This window comes from Procambarus clarkii, chromosome 86 (genome assembly GCF_040958095.1).
Source record: "Procambarus clarkii isolate CNS0578487 chromosome 86, FALCON_Pclarkii_2.0, whole genome shotgun sequence".
NCBI lineage: Eukaryota > Metazoa > Arthropoda > Malacostraca > Decapoda > Cambaridae > Procambarus > Procambarus clarkii.
The window spans coordinates 8,536,200-8,555,922 of NC_091235.1; the positions used below are offsets into that span (position 1 = coordinate 8,536,200).

The 19,723-nt window shown below is 44.7% G+C and overlaps 1 protein-coding gene across 12 annotated transcripts in view; it reads left to right on the top strand.

Moving 5' to 3' along the window:
* LOC123769197 (titin homolog) overlaps positions 1-19,723 on the top strand; it is a 755,105-nt gene that overhangs the window by 83,694 nt on the left and 651,688 nt on the right. For all 12 annotated transcript variants that reach the window (XM_069317102.1, XM_069317100.1, XM_069317097.1 and 9 more), the window contains 9 exons: positions 1,983-2,121; positions 2,500-2,722; positions 3,843-3,976; positions 6,911-7,064; positions 7,627-7,754; positions 8,965-9,143; positions 17,356-17,435; positions 17,583-18,299; positions 18,684-18,782. In XM_069317102.1, the coding sequence (XP_069173203.1) occupies positions 1,983-2,121; positions 2,500-2,722; positions 3,843-3,976; positions 6,911-7,064; positions 7,627-7,754; positions 8,965-9,143; positions 17,356-17,435; positions 17,583-18,299; positions 18,684-18,782 (1,853 nt within the window). The remainder of the gene's footprint in view (positions 1-1,982; positions 2,122-2,499; positions 2,723-3,842; positions 3,977-6,910; positions 7,065-7,626; positions 7,755-8,964; positions 9,144-17,355; positions 17,436-17,582; positions 18,300-18,683; positions 18,783-19,723) is intronic.

The following is a 19,723-nucleotide window of genomic DNA, read 5'->3' on the forward strand; positions in this document are numbered from 1 at the left end:
AGGCGTCAAATTCAATAGTTCAGCTTTCTACTTTTTAATTGCGTTGTACGTCGATATATATGTACTATGGTCCTCATCGTTACTATAAATACTACCAAAACATTCATTATAATAACCCTCTAATTATTAAATTAATAAATAGTTTATAAGTGCGTAGTTATGTAAAGTGACGCCCACCTATAAAGGCTTGGCAACGCCGCTCTGGCTCCTACGTCACACACCATAATAAACAATTAGGAGACTGAATTCATCTCCGATCACTAATTATAAAGTATGCGATTAAAGAATATTAACTGGCTCTTAGAGAACTATTTGAATTAATATTGCTAATTCAAATTTATAAACAGAGAGAGTTTAAGGTTTTAAATAAATCATTCAAAAGATTCTCGTTTACTCTGGGTGAGTGAATTCATAGTGTGAGAGAAGCCGTCACTCTTCGCTGCCATAAGGGAGGGAATATCTCTAATTCAGCGGCTGTTCTGATCTCCACAACTAGGAAATGTGGTCGTGGCCGCTTCATACTACAGCTGTAGCCAAGTGACACCTCGTGCTTAGCCTTGTTGCATGGATATTGTTATCTTGAAGTTATCTTGAGATGATTTCGGGGCTTTTAGTGTCCCCGCGGCCCGGTCCTCGACCAGGCCTCCACCCCCCCCAGGAAGCAGCCCGTGACAGCTGACTAACACCCAGGTACCTATTTTACTGCTAGGTAACAGGGGCATTGGGTGAAAGAAACTCTGCCCATTGTTTCTCGCCGGCGCCCTGGATCGAACCCAGGACCACAGGATCACAAGTCCAGCGTGCTGTCCGCTCGGCTGACCGGCTCCCTATTGTGGCGTCGGGTGAACGCGGTTACAGGCAAGACAAACACATATATTCTCTCTCGTGTAAGAGATAAACTTAATATAATAAAAAAAATATTTACGTTAGATCATTTGAATCAATTAATTATGTATTTGACTTCAATTTAATAACGACTTGGCCGGCAGGAAGAGGTTGATCCCATGAACTCTTCCGCCGAGAACAGGTTACCTTGCTCGATTTCAGGGCTCAACGTCCTCGCGGCCCGGTCCTTGGCCAGGCCTCCTGGCTGCTGGACTGGTCAACCAGGCTGTTGGACGCGGCTGCTCGCAGCCTGACGTATGAATCACAGCCTGGTTGACCCGGTATCCTTTGGGGGTGTTTATCGAATTGTCTCTTGAAATATATTTTATATTGTATGCGTGGATCTTGACCCCTATATGTGACCCGGCAAGGTCGGGTTTCAGGCTTGAAGAACTCATGCTTCGAACTCAGTAGCCGAAATGCTTCTCGATGGATCCCTTCCAATCCCGATTTCGCCCCATAGTCAGGTTATAATGCAATGCTAATAAATCGTCTCAATTTTGACGCATACTTTTTCCAAATGACAAACATTTTCGTACTAAAAAATGGTAACGGCTCGCGAAATTGACATTATATCCCGTTTTCTGTTTTGGGTCCTCTGGAAGGTTAGGATAAGGGCACTATAGTATGACTGTTTATTTTTATGTTGGCAGCTCTGACATTAGTAGTTTATTCGATTATGAAAGTCTTTCTTATGGTGATTGAGATATCATAGACTGGAATATCAAGACACAGGAAATAATTCGCGATCTGTGTTACTACATCAATTTTGTTTTCAAACTTTTTTTTTTAATTAAATCATGTATTTTTATGATATTCTGACATTTTGTTGTTAATCAAATGTCACCCGCTTTATAGTTATTCAGAATGTTTATTTATTGCCACATTTTCTTCATATTTTCTTCGGGTTTAAAGCACTCGATCTCACGGGAGACATCTTCCGTCACGCAGGGTGCAGTCGCACCTCCACAGATCTCCATTATCATCTATTGATACTGGTAATGGCTCAAAAGGGCCTCCACTTTAAGGGCTATTCATACCCGTGCCACCTTTTGGGTGGCTTAATCTTAATCATTCGATCTTCTTCTTCCGTACAGAGTATCAGCAGAGAACGCGGTGGGCATGTCGGACCCCTCACCTCCGTCAGAAGTAGTCAGCATCTCAACAGACCAGGAGGCCACGGAGCCTCACTTCCTCAAGGAACTGAGGGACGCCGTAGCTGTCGAGAATCATAGGGTACGTTTTTCTTCCCCTCGTCGCTTTAAGGTCTTTCACAAACGCTAACGCGGAGGTGAAAGGTGTCTTCTAGTGTGGAAAGATGCTAATAAAATGATACATCATTTACATTACTTTTGTATGCAGGCGATGAGTCACAATAACGTGGCTGAAGTATGTCGACCAGACCACACACTAGAAAGTGAAGGGACGACGACGTTTCGGTCCGTCCTGGACCATTCTCACAATCGACTTGAGAATGGTCCAGGACGGACCGAAACGTCGTCGTCCTTTCACTTTCTAAGTGTGTGGTCTGGTCAACATTATCTTTGTACACAATTTGTCTCAAGTGTTATTACGTATTATTATTATTTTCCGTAATGATTTATTTTGATTCAGGTTGAGTTCTCTGTGCACATCATTGGGACGCCGCTCCCGGACATCACATGGTACAAGGATGGATTCGAGGTGTATGATACAAGACGTTTCGAGTTTCGAGTCGAGGGCGACCGGTATACGCTGGTGCTGAAGGAAGCAAAGCTCACGGACGAGGGGGACATCAGAGTAAGGGCCACCAACCGTGTGGGAGTGGCCTCCTCCCAGGCGGCACTCACCGTACAAGGTAAACACTACCATCTGATGCACAGACACTCACCGTACAAGGTAAACACCATCATCTGATGCACAGACACTCACCGTACAAGGTAAACACCATCATCTGATGCACAGACACTCACTGTACAAGGTATACACCATCATCTGATGCACAGGCACTCACTGTACAAGGTGAACACCATCATCTGATGCACAGACACTCACCGTACAAGGTAAAGAACATCATATGATGCTCAGACACTCACTGTACACCTGATGCACAGACACAGTTAAAGGTGAACACTACCACCTAATACATACTCACTGTACAAGGTGAACACCACCACCAGATGCACAGACACTGTTCAAGGTGAACACCATCACCTGATACACATACACTGTTCAAGATGAACACCACCATCACCAGATGCACAGACACTGTTCAAGGTGAACACCATCACCTGATGCACACACACTGTTCAAGATGAACACCACCATCACCAGATGCACACACACTGTTCAAGATGAACACCACCATCACCAGATGCACAGACACTGTACAAGGTGAACACCATCACCAGATGCACACACACTGTTCAAGACAATCACGTTCTCCACTCCTGGTGATTAACGTTACGAGACATTCATTCAGCTCATAAACTGCTTAATAAATAAAAACTGAATCCAATTATCAATAACATAATACCTGTGTATTACTTACTGATTTAATGATTAATTTTAAATTTAAAATACTGTACAGTACTCATTAATAGAAGGCATTAAATTTGGCACTTGACTTCCATTGTATTTTATTGCATTTTACATTGCATTACTTAACATTGTATTTTAAATGAGATGCAGAAGTCTCTTTGTCTTATGTAAACACCATAAATAATATATATATATATATTGTAAATATGAGTTAAGGCTAATGTGATCTTGGCAGTGTTTCTAGTCATCGAGGTTGTCATTTACAACACTATCTGGACGAGCTGGTAACATTGTTGTTGTCAAGTTCGTTTTCCGTTAATGTTTCTTGGTGGCTGAAGTGTCGGCCGGATGACTGTTGGCTAGAGTGTTAAATATCTGTTGGTTGGAGTGTAGAATTACATGTTTTCACACGTCAATATGAGTTTTCCTTCTTGCAGCCCCGCCGCACATCAAGCTTCCGGCGCAATACGAACAGGGACTTATTTTCGACACTGACGAACTCATCCGACTTCGAGTACCCTATACGGGTCGACCTCAGCCGCAAGCTTCGTGGACCCATAACGGGAAACAGGTGCGTATCCTCTCTCTCTCTTATTACGTGCCTCCCACAGCTGTTAACAGGTAAGTCTCCCGCCTCTCTCATATACGGCGTGTCTCCCTTAACGGTAAACAGGTGCGTTACTCCTCTCTCTCTCTCTCACTTAAGACAGGCCTCCCACAACGGTAACAAGAGCGCCTCTTCTCTCTCTCTCTCTCTCTCTCTCTCTCTCTCTCTCTCTCTCTCTCTCTCTCTCTCTCTCTCTCTCTCTCTCTCTCTCTCTCTCTCTCTCTCTCTCTCACACACACACTTAAGACAGGCCTCCTACAACGGTAACAAGAGCACCTCTTCTCTCTCTCTCTCTCACTTAAGACAGGCCTCCCACAACGATAACAAGAGTGCCTCTCCTCTCCCTCTCACTTGTCTAACCTGGCATACCTCACCTTTCATGATGCTGTCTCTCTCACCTGTAGCCTCTGCTATACGCGGCATACTTGATTTCCATAATCATATACTATGTTTTTCATTCAGTAGAATTCAAGTAGAGTCAGAATCTCTACTAATCTCAGAGTCAGAAATACATCAAATGATAGCATTAGATCTGTTTCTTAACCTAACATCTTCATCCTTTATGAACATGAACATGCTATATAAAATAGCCAGCAGATCAACTCACGAAAAATACATCAGGGTTGCATTCTTACCGGAAACCTGAACTAATGCTTAAATTTCAACTTTAGATCAGCTCAGACAGTAAGATTTTAACAAGAATACTATAAAGTACAGTATTAAATAATTATATTATTAAATTATTATATGTTTAAAATATTGTTATATAATATAAAATTAGTAATAGAATTTAATTAATAGTAAATTTAATAATCTAATATTATTAAATTACAAAATGATATTAAATTACTAAATAATATTAAATTACTAAATATTTTTAAATTATTAAATAATATTATTAAATTATCTTGTATTGTATATTAATAAATGCAGCAAAATGTTTACCCTCAGATCACCCTTCAATAAATAAAGCTTTGCAACTAACCACATATTTCAGATCAGTTCTCACAGTATGACTGATAACATTAGATTTGTTAAATCAGTCTAGATTTTAACTTAAAGTTAACACACTCCTTTGTTATTAGCCCAAACAATATAGCAGCCACGATACTCACTGTACACGAAGTCTTGGTTCTTTGAGGATCCATGAGGACCCATCTCAAGATAACCTCAAGATAACCCCACAAACAATCAGATAGCGACGAAACTTACTATAGGGCTATATATATAGGGCTTAGTTGTCTGTGGACCTAATTGGCTGCCCATGTGCCTCTATGTTGCCTATGTGCCTCTATGCTGCCCATGTGCCTCTATGTTGCCCAGGTGCCTCAAGGCTGCCCAGGTGCCTCTATGCTGCCCATGTGCCTCTATGCTGCCCATGTGCCTCTATGCTGCCCAGGTGCCTCTATGCTGCCCATGTGCCTCTATGCTGCCCATGTACCTCTATGCTGCCCAGGTGCCTCAAGGCTGCCCAGGTGCCTCTATGCTCCCAGGTGCCTCTATGCTGCCCAGGTGCCTCTATGCTGCCCAGGTACCTCTATGCTGCCCAGGTGCCTCAAGGCTGCCCAGGTGCCTCTATGCTGCCCAGGTGCCTCTATACTGCCCAGGTGCCTCAAGGCTGCCCAGGTGCCTCTATGCTGCCCATGTGCCTCTATGCTGCCCATGTGCCTCAATGCTGCCCATGTGCCTCTATGCTGCCCAGGTGCCTCTATGCTGCCCATGTGCCTCTATGCTGCCCAGGTGCCTCTATGCTGCCCAGGTGCCTCTATGCTGCCCAGGTGCCTCAAGGCTGCCCAGGTGCCTCTATGCTGCCCAGGTGCCTCTATGCTGCCCAGGTGCCTCTATGCTGCCCATGTGCCTCTATGCTGCCCATGTGCCTCTATGCTGCCCATATGCCTCTATGCTGCCCATGTGCCTCTATGCTGCCCATGTGCCTCTATGCTGCCCATGTGCCTCTATGCTGCCCATGTGCCTCTATGCTGCCCATGTGCCTCTATGCTGCCCATGTACCTCTATGCTGCCCATGTACCTCTATGCTGCCCATGTGCCTCTATGCTGCCCATGTGCCTCTATGCTGCCCATGTGCCTCTATGCTGCCCATGTGCCTCTATGCTGCCCAGGTGCCTCAAGGCTGCCCAGGTGCCTCTATGCTGCCCAGGTGCCTCTATACTGCCCAGGTGCCTCTATGCTGCCCATGTGCCTCTATGCTGCCCATGTGCCTCTATGCTGCCCATGTGCCTCTATGCTGCCCATGTGCCTCTATGCTGCCCAGGTGCCTCAAGGCTGCCCAGGTGCCTCTATGCTGCCCAGGTGCCTCTATGCTGCCCAGGTGCCTCTATGCTGCCCAGGTGCCTCTATGCTGCCCATGTGCCTCTATGCTGCCCATGTGCCTCTATGCTGCCCATGTGCCTCTATGCTGCCCATGTGCCTCTATGCTGCCCATGTGCCTCTATGCTGCCCATGTGCCTCTATGCTGCCCATGTACCTCTATGCTGCCCATGTACCTCTATGCTGCCCATGTGCCTCTATGCTGCCCATGTGCCTCTATGCTGCCCATGTGCCTCTATGCTGCCCATGTGCCTCTATGCTGCCCAGGTGCCTCAAGGCTGCCCAGGTGCCTCTATGCTGCCCAGGTGCCTCTATACTGCCCAGGTGCCTCTATGCTGCCCATGTGCCTCTATGCTGCCCATGTGCCTCTATGCTGCCCATGTGCCTCTATGCTGCCCATGTGCCTCTATGCTGCCCAGGTGCCTCAAGGCTGCCCAGGTGCCTCTATGCTGCCAGGTGCCTCTATGCTGCCCAGGTGCCTCTATGCTGCCCAGGTGCCTCTATGCTGCCCATGTGCCTCAATGCTACCCATGTGGACCTAATTATTATTATTATTTGTTTATCCTGCAGATCGAGGGTGACGAGAGACACGCCATGGACGTGTCTGACAAGTACATCACCTTGAAGATCGCCGGCGCCTGCAGGATGGACAAGGGCATGTACACCCTCAGGTTATCCAACCCTCAGGGCGAAGACAGCTCATCCTTCTTCGTTACTGTCACAGGTTTTTGGGCGCTTAATTTTATTTGGGGGTTTTATGGTTAATACTTTCTGTGTTATTTTGCAAGACCACTTTCAATGGTGGTATTGAAGAACATTAGAAGACAAGAACTGATGGTACTGCAGAAAGCCTGTAGCCCTATAGGAGGCCGCTCGTGTTTACATTCACCCAAACTCACTCATATATATATATATATATATATATATATATATATATATATATATATATATATATATATATATATATATATATATATATATATGTAACAGTGTCAGACTACAAAAGAAGGATTAAGACAGGAATATCCTTAAGTACTTTCGTATTTCTTAATACATCTTCAGAAGGATGGATTGCTCCTGTCCATCATCCACATCACAGTGTCAGATATTAATACTGTCTTTCCTTTCCACGTCTCTGACGGGCAAAGATGCTCCTCTCTGCAATAAAACTTACTAGTAGCGACGGGCTAAATCAACTTTCTCCGTCAAAACAATACTCGCTCACCGTCTGGGCTAGATGACCCGCAGCTGTTGTAATCTTAACTAAACAAGTGGTAATTCCTCAGATCGGCCGGATCCCCCTAGTGTACCCACCATCACCGACGTGTCCGGGACCTCGGTCACGCTGCGATGGGACCCCCCGCAGGATGACGGGGGCTGCAGGGTCTCCAACTACATCGTCGAATACTTTAGGGTAGGTGCTAGACCATGAGTGGTAAGGCACAGGCACATTAGACAGAATTTTTTCAGTGTCAGAGTAGTTAACAAATGGAATGCATTCAGCAGTGATGTGGTGGAGGCTGACCCCCATACACAGTGTTAAATGTAGATTTGATAGAGGTCAGTAGGCTCAGGAATCTGTACACCAGTTGATTGGCGGTTGAGAGGCGGGATCAAAGAGTCAGAGCTCAACCCACGCAAGCACAACTAGGTGAGTACAGGCCCCCATCAGGTCCTTTTTTGTAATGTAAGAGCTCCTTAGATTTGTGTATTTACACGCACTAACATTGCGTATTTCTGTTAAGGAATGAAGACGTCTTATGATATTAAAGATTTCTTGGTGTTTGTCTCGCGATTAATGTTTGTAGATCGATGTTTTTTCTTATTTTAGGTTGTAATTAACCCTTTTTCAAGTGTCACTATCAACTAGAGCATCAAACCAGAGCTCATTTAGTCATTCTTTTCTATTAAAAGCCATTAGATAATTGTCTTTGTCTCTCATATTCATACAAAAATATCGCTGGTATTATCATTTTACTATTTATACTGCATACTCCGTGACGCACAGTTTCATAATGTTGGACTGGCATTTGTTGCCTGCGTACCTTCGAATAATGGGGAACTCAATCATATTTGAGTTAGTAATAAATGGGGAACTTAAAAGTAAGGTAAACAAATACACAAGGGCCGTGACGAGGATTCGAACCTACGTCCAAGAGCATCCCAAACGCTGCCCTAATCGGCTGAGCTACGACATGGTCAAAAGAATTTAAACGAGAAGGTCTACTGAACTTACTTGGATCCTTGTTCATTTGAAGCATCACGCTATTGTGATTTCTGTGTGTAATCAAAAGTAAAGTAGTTTTGCTCCAGTAATAGCCAATAGCATATTATTAGCACACGAAAGGAGCCTCGTTAATATCACAAGACTTAAGTTTCTCATTTATAATACGTACTTCACCTTGTTATTTTCTCCAGGGGTCACTGCTGCCTAGATTTCACGATGACATTCTCGATAAATTTTTGTGCAGAGCCACGCATAGTTTTCAAAGATTGTACGCAGATTCACATACTCTGAAGAGCTTGTTAATCATATATTTTGTGTCAAGATATATACCAAGCATTATTTACACATGAAATAACAAGACTTGCTAATAATGTGCCTCTTGCGCTTTCCCCTACAGGTGGGTTGGGATGTGTGGTTGAAGGCCACAGCTTCCCGCATCACGTGGACACAACTCTCTGACCTCATCGTCGGCTCCGAGTACCGCTTCCGCATCAAGGCAGAGAACGCCTACGGTGTGTCCGAGCCTGGCGAAGAGTCCCACCAGATTCTCATCGAAGACGCCAAGAGTGCTACAGGGTACGAGAACGTTCATATTAACGTAAATGGTTGTATGCAAAACTGTAATCAGAGCATAGCTCTTGAAGGTTTTATGACAGGAAATCATTCTGATAGTCAGGTGTCTGCTCTAGCTGATCAGACTGGAATGGTCATTGAAACTGTGAGTCTAAAAAGGTCACAAGCCCTTTATGAGGAAAAATTAATGAAAGGCAGTAGACTGGAGGCTTTTCCTTGCTACTATAATAATGATGACGAGTCTGATAGTGATGCTACTTTAATAGATCAACATCAGATAGAGAGTCAAGAGACAGACTTCTATAGCTCGGATACAGATATATCTCAAAATAGTGAGGAGGTGTCCTCAGCTTGCTCAGGGACTCTCAGTCTAGATCAATCTACAACAAGTTTGTTAGGGCCGATTGTCGTAGATTCTTTAGGTCAACGAAAGTCACTAGGGACATACGTTCTAGGGGCCGAGATAGGGATGGTAAGGAATGGATTAGCTCCGGCATACCATTTAGGAACGCTCAAAAGTGCCGATATAGACAGTGATCAGAGCGATACGATGAACTCTGAATCAACCGAGACGTGTAGTTTAGGAACTACTTTTATTGCAACAGTAGAAGTCTATCAACCATGGGCAACGTCAGGTAACTCTCCATATGTTTACCACTACCATTTCCCTCACGAAAGGGAGATAGATACTGCTCGAAGTCCCGATCCACAGTATGATGAACTGAACACTTCATGTGTAGCCAATTACTCCAGGGCAAATGTTAATTATTCATATAGTCAGTTAGAAAGAGAGATGACTGGAAGTTTGTCACCAAATCGGGGCTTGAAGATCGCTAGTGGTACCTACCTTGTCGACGAGACAGTAAGGAATTCTAGCGATAATGGAGTGACAGGCACTCCCATAGTGACTGTTGTGTCAAGGGATGAAGTGACATGCACTCCCATGGTGAATGTTGCGTCAGAGGATGGAGTGACAGGCACCCCCATTGTGAGCGTTGCGTCAGAGGATGAAGTGACAGGCACCCCCATTGTGAGCGTTGCGTCAGGGGATGAAGCGACAGGCACCCCCATTGTGAGCGTTGCGTCAGAGGATGAAGTGACAGGCACCCCCATTGTGAGCGTTGTATCAGAGGATGAAGTGACAGACACCGCCATTGTGAGCGTTTTATTAGAGGATGAAATGACAGGTACCCCCATTGTGAGCGTTGTGTCAGAGGATGGAGTGAAAGTCACCCCCATTGTGAGCGTTGCGTCAGAGGATGAAGTGACAGGCACCCCCATTGTGAGCGTTGCGTCAGAGGATGGAGCCAAGGTTCGCGAAATAGTACTGGACACAGCTGAGGAAGCCACAGCAAACAAAGTAGTTAGGAATACAAATATCAGCGATTGGACAAACCAGATAATGAAGGAGGTCTTTAAGGAGGAAGCTCCTGAGAATCAAATAACTACGAAAATCCATAACAATGGCGATGTAATGAAAGAGGTGACCAGAGAGGTTTATAATGGAGCTACTGGGAACCAGGTTGTGGAAGACGGGTATAACATTGGAGCCACAGTTAACCAAATAGTGCGAGATATTTATGTAAATGGTGTCACAGCTATCCAGGCTAGGAAAGACGTCACAGGCGAGGGCGCTTCAACTGATCGAACGATGGGGAAAGTGTATGTCAATGAAATAAATGGGAAGACTGTGGGGTATGCTGGTAAAAAGGAAACAGCAACTAACCCAATCAGAGACTTTTCTAAACAGAAAGTCGTAACTGACAAGAAAGTTAAGACTGTTAGCAACGAAAGTCTTGCAACTAATGTTGCAATGACTCTAAGCGAAGCAATCCCAGTCACTGAAACGTCATGGGTCAATAGTGACAGATTAAGAACAGATGATCACCTGATTAGAAGCGTCAGTGGCGAGACATCCACAGGTAACCGGGTAGTGCGTAACCTCAATAATGAACAAGCCACATGCAGTGATGCAGGCGGGAGTAGGAACAAGGAGCCCGGAACCAATGAGCTTCATACTATAGAGAACGAAGTCTCAGCTGCTGGAGGACAGTGGACAACGCGAGGAAGGATAGCAATAGCGAATCAATTCAGAATCATCTGCGGTGGGCTGGCGAGCATGACCCACCTCGGCAACATCAATGCAAGGGGTCAGAAATGCCAGGGGAACATTTTGATTAGTGAGGGAGCCACTGATTACTCTGAACAAATGGAAGATGATGACTCTACATGGAGTAGCGCGAGCACTTTGGGAAACGACAGAGATTCAGACTCTTCACTGGATGCTATGGAGTGGGGGAAAGACGTCCGGGATCTGTATGATCCCATGGTACGTGATACAACAGTGGACAGCCATATACCGTTCTTGTCTCTCGAAGGACCTGCAGTCACTATGTTGAGAGACATGAGGATGAGAAGAATGGCGGGTAACCAGCAAGGTTTGTGGAAGCAGCAAGCCTTCAGCAGTGTGCAAGGAACATCTAAAGAAGATATGCATGTTAATCACAAAGAATGTATGCGCACGAAAAACAGTATGTACAGTAATCTAAGTCATGAATGCAATGTTCAAGAACATATTGCTCCTCTGGAACAAACAAGAATTAAAGGTATTCCAACAGAGATGATGGTATATGAGAGCACAGAGTACATTGAGGCAGTAACTGGTTTTGATGATCAAAGTTCAACTTCACACAGCGGATCTGTAACTCCTACTAACGAAAATGATGACTTCCAATCCGTGAGGAGGAAGTCAGTAACACAGCAAGGTATAACATCTGTGCATTCGAGAGACCTAGTGCCCCATTTGACTTCTGCTTCTCTAATTTCAAACCAGCAAAAATTAGAAAGTCCTAATTTCCGTCATTCCGCTGAGGATTTGCTCTCTTCAGTGCACCAAAATATTGACGAGGTATCGTCGTGGGAGCCAAAAATAACTCAAGAGATCACATCGAGGATTGACTTCTTGGAGGACCTCGTGTATAGGTGTATGGAAAACGAAGACGTGACGCTGAATACCTTGGGAGTGTCAGACGACGAGGGTGCTGCCGCCCCTTCACCCCTTGCTCCCTTGTCTCGTGTGAGCTCTAGTGGCTGCGTGGGCCTCAGGCGAGGAGAACTCAGGCATCTGATAAGCGATCTTAGCGACTTGGTCACCAACATGAACGAGAAAAGCGGGACACTTAGCGCAGACAACATAGCCAAATTTTTCGAAAAGACAGCGAGTGTTGTGAGGGAGCAGTCACTATCTCCCGTCACGTATCACAAGAGTAGTTCTGTAGTCGACGCTGGCTCGCACCAAAGTTCCCGCGCGCATTCTGTGAGCGACATTGACTGGGCTTTAGAAGATTTACCTTCCAGGAGTGACCCGGGAAAGGTCATAGAAACTCTCCAACCGTACGATCAAGTTCATATCCAATCCTCGATACTAGACCGCATCACCTATCTGGATGACATCATGAGTCGGTGTTTGGAACATGAGGATGTGACCCTCAACACCCTCGGGTCTCCTGTGGTCTCGCCGCATCCTCTGCCAGCGGCAGACTCCTTAGAAGACCGTGTTGATGCAAGTAAGATGGAACTGAAAGATTTGATAGGAAATTTAGGCTCGATGATAAGTGGTCTTGGCCAAAAGTTTAATGCTAACTGGTCATAGTTTCAGATCCCTCAGAATGTGAGTATGAGGGACTCTTCCCTCATACTCCTCTTCCTTCATTGTCTCTTTAAGTAAGTGATTTTGTTTCTTTACAGTCATAATTATCTTTCAGTAATCATTAACCTGCTGGGTTTTGTCACTTTTTTCTTCCCCTCATTTTGCGACCGTTCATTAGAGCCTTTAGTGATAACTGCAATATTGTCCTTTCAGTTAAAATATAACAGTTCCTGTTATCTCGATGACCATTCCATGTTAAATTAGCATAAACTGTTTGGAAAAATCAATATTATATTAATCTGATTTTACACTTCGATTTTTTGTGTGGATAATTAGATATACAAACCTTACATTACCTTGGATGAGTGGTATATTTATGTGTGTAAAGTATGTGCCTATGTTATACTCAGAAGGTTGTTTTTAATTGTTTATACACACGATAAATAAGGCTTGTAGATAGTAACCATTAGCGTGAACGCAAAAGTGTTTGATGCACTTGTGAACAGTAACAATCCGTTGAGTTGAGCCTCCAGAGAGGTGAGGTAAGGGTGCCAGACCGCAAGAGTTCACCCTAACAGCGTTGTCGGGTGATTGGCGGATGAGACATGTATATATATTACTATAGTCTGTAAACTTCTTCTTCTTGCCTCTAGATCTGCCACCGTCTTGGTCCATCAAACTCATTTTCTTTGTTATTTTTATGATTGAATTTTGTTTATTCCATCGAGAACATGTAGAAGACGTTCATCAATAAAGTAGATGTTTTTAGTTTAGTTTTTTATTTGACTAATCCGTAGTAACCAGATCCGTACTCAGAAAGCCTATATTAACAGCCTAGCCAATATTTACATTCTCTCATCCGCCAACCTAAAAGCGTGTGACTGGTACAGTTTCATTTGTCATATTCTATTGAGTATTTCAAAATTATTTCATCCATGTTAACTATGCTTTCTGAGTATATTGATTTATTTTAATTCATTGTGTCGGAAGAATGGCAGTCAGTTTATAAATACAGTACATGTATTTTGTTCCTTATATCGAGGTTCCCTCACCCCCCACACCTCCCCTCACGGTAGAAATGGTTGGGCAGCTTTCCTTTCACCTAATGCCGCTGTTCACCTAGCAGTAAATAGGTACCCGGGAGAGTTAGTCAACTGTTGTGAGGTTACATCCTGGGAAGAGGGGGGGTGATACCTCGATATAAGCCTAAAGTTTATATATACAGAGGCTTCCTGTCCCCAGCAATGGGAATTATTACACTAATCATATTAATGAGCTCTCGCAGACGAGAAGCTGTGACACAAGTAACCATAATACTCTTGTAACGTTACCCATGTAAATACAAATACAACAAATACAAATATTTATTGAGGTAAAGTACATACATACAAGGTGAAATACAACAGTTGATGGAGTCATAGATAGAGCTAGTACATACAATGCCTAAAGCCACTATTACGCTTTTATTAAGATGAAGGGAGTCGGTCGGCCGAGCGGACAGGACGCTGGACTTGTGATCCTGTGGTCCCGGGTTCGATCCCAGGCGCCGGCGAGAAACAATGGGCAGAGTTTCTTTCACCCTATGCCCGTGTTACCTAGCAGTAAAATAGGTACCTGGGTGTTAGTCAGCTGTCACGGGCTGCTTCTTGGGGGTGGAGGCCTGGTCGAGGACCGGGCCGCGCGGACACCAAAAAGCCCCGAAATCATCTCAAGATAACCTCAAGATAACCACATACAAGGGGAGGGATGAAGGAACTAATACGTTGTTTGACACTCAAACAAGTTAAACGGATTAAGTGCAAGAATTGGGAAGCAAACAAGAGAGGGAGTTCTGTTTAGGTCAGCTAATTAACTGAAGATAAACGTAACGAGAGTTATATGACTTGGAAGATAGTGCAGTCAGTAAGAAAAGCCTTAGAAACGTCTAGGATTTTATTAAGATGGTGAATTATTATCTGGTCGTCGTCCCTTCACCTTCTAGTGTGTGGTCTGGTCAACATACTTTAGCCACGTTATTGTGACTCATCGCTTGCAATAATTATCTGTTTGTGCAGACGGCAAAATTAGGTGCATAATTAGATGCAATAACTATTGTTTTAAGAGAATATTTGAGAAGTGAAGTGGAGTGAGGATGTGCTAAGAGCCATTAAGAACCTTCCAAGTCTATCATTAATGTTAAAAAAAATAAATTTGAATAAGTGCAAAGAAAAAAAATCGTAGTTTAAAAAGACTGGTTAGCCATTGAGTAATTAGATGTCTTTTGAGAATATAATTAATAAATGCAAAGTTATATGACAAAAGTTAGTCGAATTGCTCAGTGGCATAAAATATTCGTACAGATGAAACAGTTTATAACACTTCAGCTTTCCGAAAAACATCTATTACAAGAGATGTTTGAAGACCAAATATCAAACAAACCTCGTCCTAGTGGCCACAATACCCAAGAGTAACTTGAATTCAACGTTAAATCGAGGCCGAATCATTTATTTAATCAACGTTCATTCAACGTGTCTCTCTGATATTGTGCCGTCTGGGGAGTGACGGAGGGGTGCTAGAGAGTAGGTGTCACACAAGTAGGTTAAGAGCTTCAGGTGTGAAGCCCTTAGCCTCACCAGGCGAAGCCAGTGCTATGCAAATGGATTTTCTGTGATGCCCCTGTGATGGGCTCAAGAGATGAGTTGAAGATTTATACACTATGTCTTTGAGAACGTGAGTATGGCTGATTCACCCAAGGATTTCGCGCTCAGAACACGGACAAAAATGTATGGATCATATTGATTGTCGATAGGCAACAGCCGTCCTGAGTGTGGTACTCCCTTCCCAAGTACATCACGGCCTTCCTGAGTGTGTCGCAGCTTCCCAGAGTATGCCACAGTCCTTCTAATAGTGTCAGTGGCTTCCTGATTGTATCACAACCTTCCCTAGTGTGTTGTATCCGTCTTGAGTATGTCACAGCCTTCCCTAGTATGTCAGCCATCCTGAGTGTCACAGACTTGCCGAGTGATTTACATCTTTTCCGATTGTGTCACAGCCATCCTGAATGTTTTAATGCCTTCCTGAGTGTGTTACTGTTATGGCTTCACTTAGCCAGTAACTTGGGTCCTTTTTCGTCTCTCTAGGGCCTGTAGTGTTTCATTCTTCACAGATCCAACCCCAAGTCAGGGGTGAAGCAGTGATAGACAAAAGGGAAGGTGGGTGGGTTAAACAACAGTAGACAAAACCATCACCAAATGTACTTAAATATTATGTACAGGTAATTATTTCCAAGAAACATTCACCAAGATATATATACGCCACAGATACCACCCTATATGTGTCACCTTTACTCAGGACACCACAAAAACATCTGCGATCTCCTATCACGGTGATTCCTTCTAGCACAACATTCAGGGCTCCTTCCCTGTGTGCCCTTCTTCAAGAGGTACTCGCGCCGGCGAGAACACATTTCCCAAAATTCACTGGCCAGTCCTCAGCAATATTATCACAGTGTCTAAACACTAACTCCAGCAGCACGCTGGCTGGCTGGCTGGCTGGCTAGCTGGCTGGCTGGCTGGCTGGCTGGCTGGCTGGCTGGCTGGCTGGCTGGCTGGCTTTCTCTCAAGCCTTAACTACAAACAAGCCTTAACCTAGAGGACCGACAGATTTTCACTCCGTCTACGAGCACAACTTCTCCTCTCCGGGATACGTCGTTCCAACACCAGTAGCTCGCTGGCTACCACAGACGGTTCACTACCTTCAACGACCAGACCCTTCTTGTTTATACAATCACAGTACTACAACGTTATTGTATAACGTTGTAGTAGTGATTGTCCAGCTACAGCGTTATACAATAACTGCTACAGGTTTTCTGAGCAACTCGAAAGAGATTCTGAGTGACCTTTTTTAATTATCTTAATCATCTTAATTAAGTGGCAGCCTTCTGCTGCGGCACTTCAGTATCTTATCGAGGGACTTGTCGTGAGTAGCCCCTGTAATCTCCCCCTTTATTTAAAACTATCAAAGCCTCCTTGAGTGTTAGTATCATAGTTAAAGACTCGCGGTGTGTGTCCTAGCCTCATGTGTGTGTGTATCCTGGCCTCACTGTGTCCTAGTCTCATATGTGTTTGTGTGTGTATCCTAGCCTCACTGTGTCCTAGTCTCATGTGTGTTTGTGTGTGTATCCTAGCCTCATCGTGTCCTAGTCTCATGTGTGTGTGTGTGTGTGTATGTATCCTAGCCTCACTGTGTCCTAGTCTCATGTGTGTGTGTGTATCCTAGCCTCACTGTGTGTACTAGTATCACTGTACTTCCTAGACTCACTCAATGTCCAAGACTTACTGATATCGTCCAAGACCCACTGAAGTTGTTTTGGTCTTCCAGAACGAAGTTTTCATAGCCTCCTTAAGGTCTCCTGACCATGATTACTTGCTTGTTAGTTTAGGTTTAGGTTGTTAGTTTTACTAAGTGACGGTGGCTAAGCCTCAGTATGAGATAGTATTCTAGACCTTCTTAAACGATGATTGCTAGCCCTCTTGGGAGGAGTGCATGTCTTATCCTCCCTGAGTGATGATCTTCTCTCCCCTAAAGGTCCTTCGAGTACGAGACCTACAAGTCCACCACCACTGTCGGCTCCTCGTTACCCAAGGACTCCGCCACGTTGACCAAAGGTCGGTTTTGTATATTCCATGTGTTGATGCTAAATTGTATTATATATATCTTGCTGTATCTGAATCGTATATGTGGGTCTATAAGCTAATCAGGGGGCGACAGGACTTATTTGATTGTTTTTCCTATAGTGAGTGTTGTTTATACAGGTGACAGCTCGTCCTTCGAATATGGTGAATCCGGCGAGAGCTCAGTCGTTGGTTCTTATGACGGCGGGTCAGCCGGCAAGGTGCGACGTGTTGCTCGAATATCCTCGGACGAGGCCGAATCTTCTCTAGCAAGTTCCAGCGGCAGCCATGAACCTTCCCTGGATCTGGGAAGCTCCAGCGAGAAGCCACCCTCTTTTGATTATGAGAGTTCTAGAGGGCCGTCCTTCGAGGTTACGTCTTCCGTGGAGAGAGGGCCATCATTCGAGGCTGGCTCTTCGGTGGAGAAAAGATCCTCCTTTGAGGTTGGATCGTCTGTGGAACGTGGGCCGTCTTTTGATGTAGAATACTCTAGACGAAAACATGATTCCTTTCAAACGGAAAGCTTATTAGAGCATGAAACGGAGTCGCTTGATAGAGAAGTATCAATTGAAATCACTAGTTCCGATGGACGACCCATGAGCTACCTACCCCTCGGAGGCTCCTATGAGTTAGCTTCGTCAATCGACCGTGGCGACTCCTATTTGGAAGAACGCCACCTGGAGGTCAGTGACTACATTAGGCCGGCAGCATCAGCGGGAGCATCCCTCGACCTAGAGGGTTCAGCTAGCGAGTCATTGGAGCTTGGAGTGTCCTTGGAGGGTGAGGATCTTCCGACGCCGCCACCTCGCGCCCCCAGGAGAGGAGGTCGCTCTCCTGCCATACCTTCGGCCTCCCCAGGTATGATAACTCGCCAGAATGTTGAGCATGATACAGTACTTCACACTTGCTTGGTATTTTCACAAAGCTGATTTATACCATGTCTAGGACTTGAATCATAAGAGATATGACAACCGAAAGGATGTCTCTGTCTCCAGTCTACCAAGAAGTTTATTATGTCCAAGTCGATTATCTTCCTGTCACTGTAGCATTGAGCTTAACATGTATGACGTGAGAGAGAGCCCGAAAGAATGATTTTTAAAAAGTAAATATTTTGTAGCTAGAACTGAGGACTCGTTCTCTTGCTGTCTGCTCTGTGATAGTTAAGTTATGATCAACCTATATATGATATAATGTTGATGTGGCTTTGAGTGGGATGTTGACGCTGGTCTCCTCCTCCCGCAGCAGGCGTAACCGAAGGTGAGGACTCGGTGCCTACCCCGCCCCCGCGGGCACGTCGGCCGGGCTCGAGAACCTCCACTATCTCAGAGTCTTCTGCTCCTGGTACGTGCCCGTGTCCAGGCTTCACACACTCCTACACAAACCATTTATGACCATTACCCCTATCACCAGAGATGAATGCTATCTCACGCTTCCTATGTCAAGACACGTGTCTTATCCAACTTTATCTTATCTATTAAGGTGTCTACTTTTAAAGACGATTGATATCCTACTTACCGAAATTAATGTTTTTTAGTACCCTTTTTTTAGAAATATTCCAAGCGTTCAGTTATGTAAACTAACAAAAATTCTAGGTTCGTGCTAGAATTCAATATGCCCATCTAGATACCCTCCCCAGTCTCCATATCCAGAATGGAATACTGAAGTGGAACATTATTTAACCTATCTATACTAGAAAGAACATTATCCCCAGGTCTCCACATCTAGCAGGAACATTATCCCCAGGTCTCCACATCTAGCAGGAACATTATCCCCAGGTCTCCACATCTAGCAGGAACATTATCCCCAGGTCTCCACATCTAGCAGGAACATTATCCCCAGGTCTCCACATCTAGCAGGAACATTATCCCCAGGTCTCCACATCTAGCAGGAACATTATCCCCAGGTCTCCACATCTAGCAGGAACATTATCCCCAGGTCTCCACATCTCGCAGGAACATTATCCCCAGGTCTCCACATCTAGCAGGAACATTATCCCCAGGTCTCCACATCTAGCAGGAACATTATCCCCAGGTCTCCACATCTAGCAGGAACATTATCCCCAGGTCTCCACATCTAGCAGGAACATTATCCCCAGGTCTCCACATCTAGCAGGAACATTATCCCCAGGTCTCCACATCTAGCAGGAACATTATCCCCAGGTCTCCACATCTAGCAGGAACATTATCCCCAGGTCTCCACATCTAGCAGGAACATTATCCCCAGGTCTCCACATCTAGCAGGAACATTATCCCCAGGTCTCCACATCTAGCAGGAACATTATC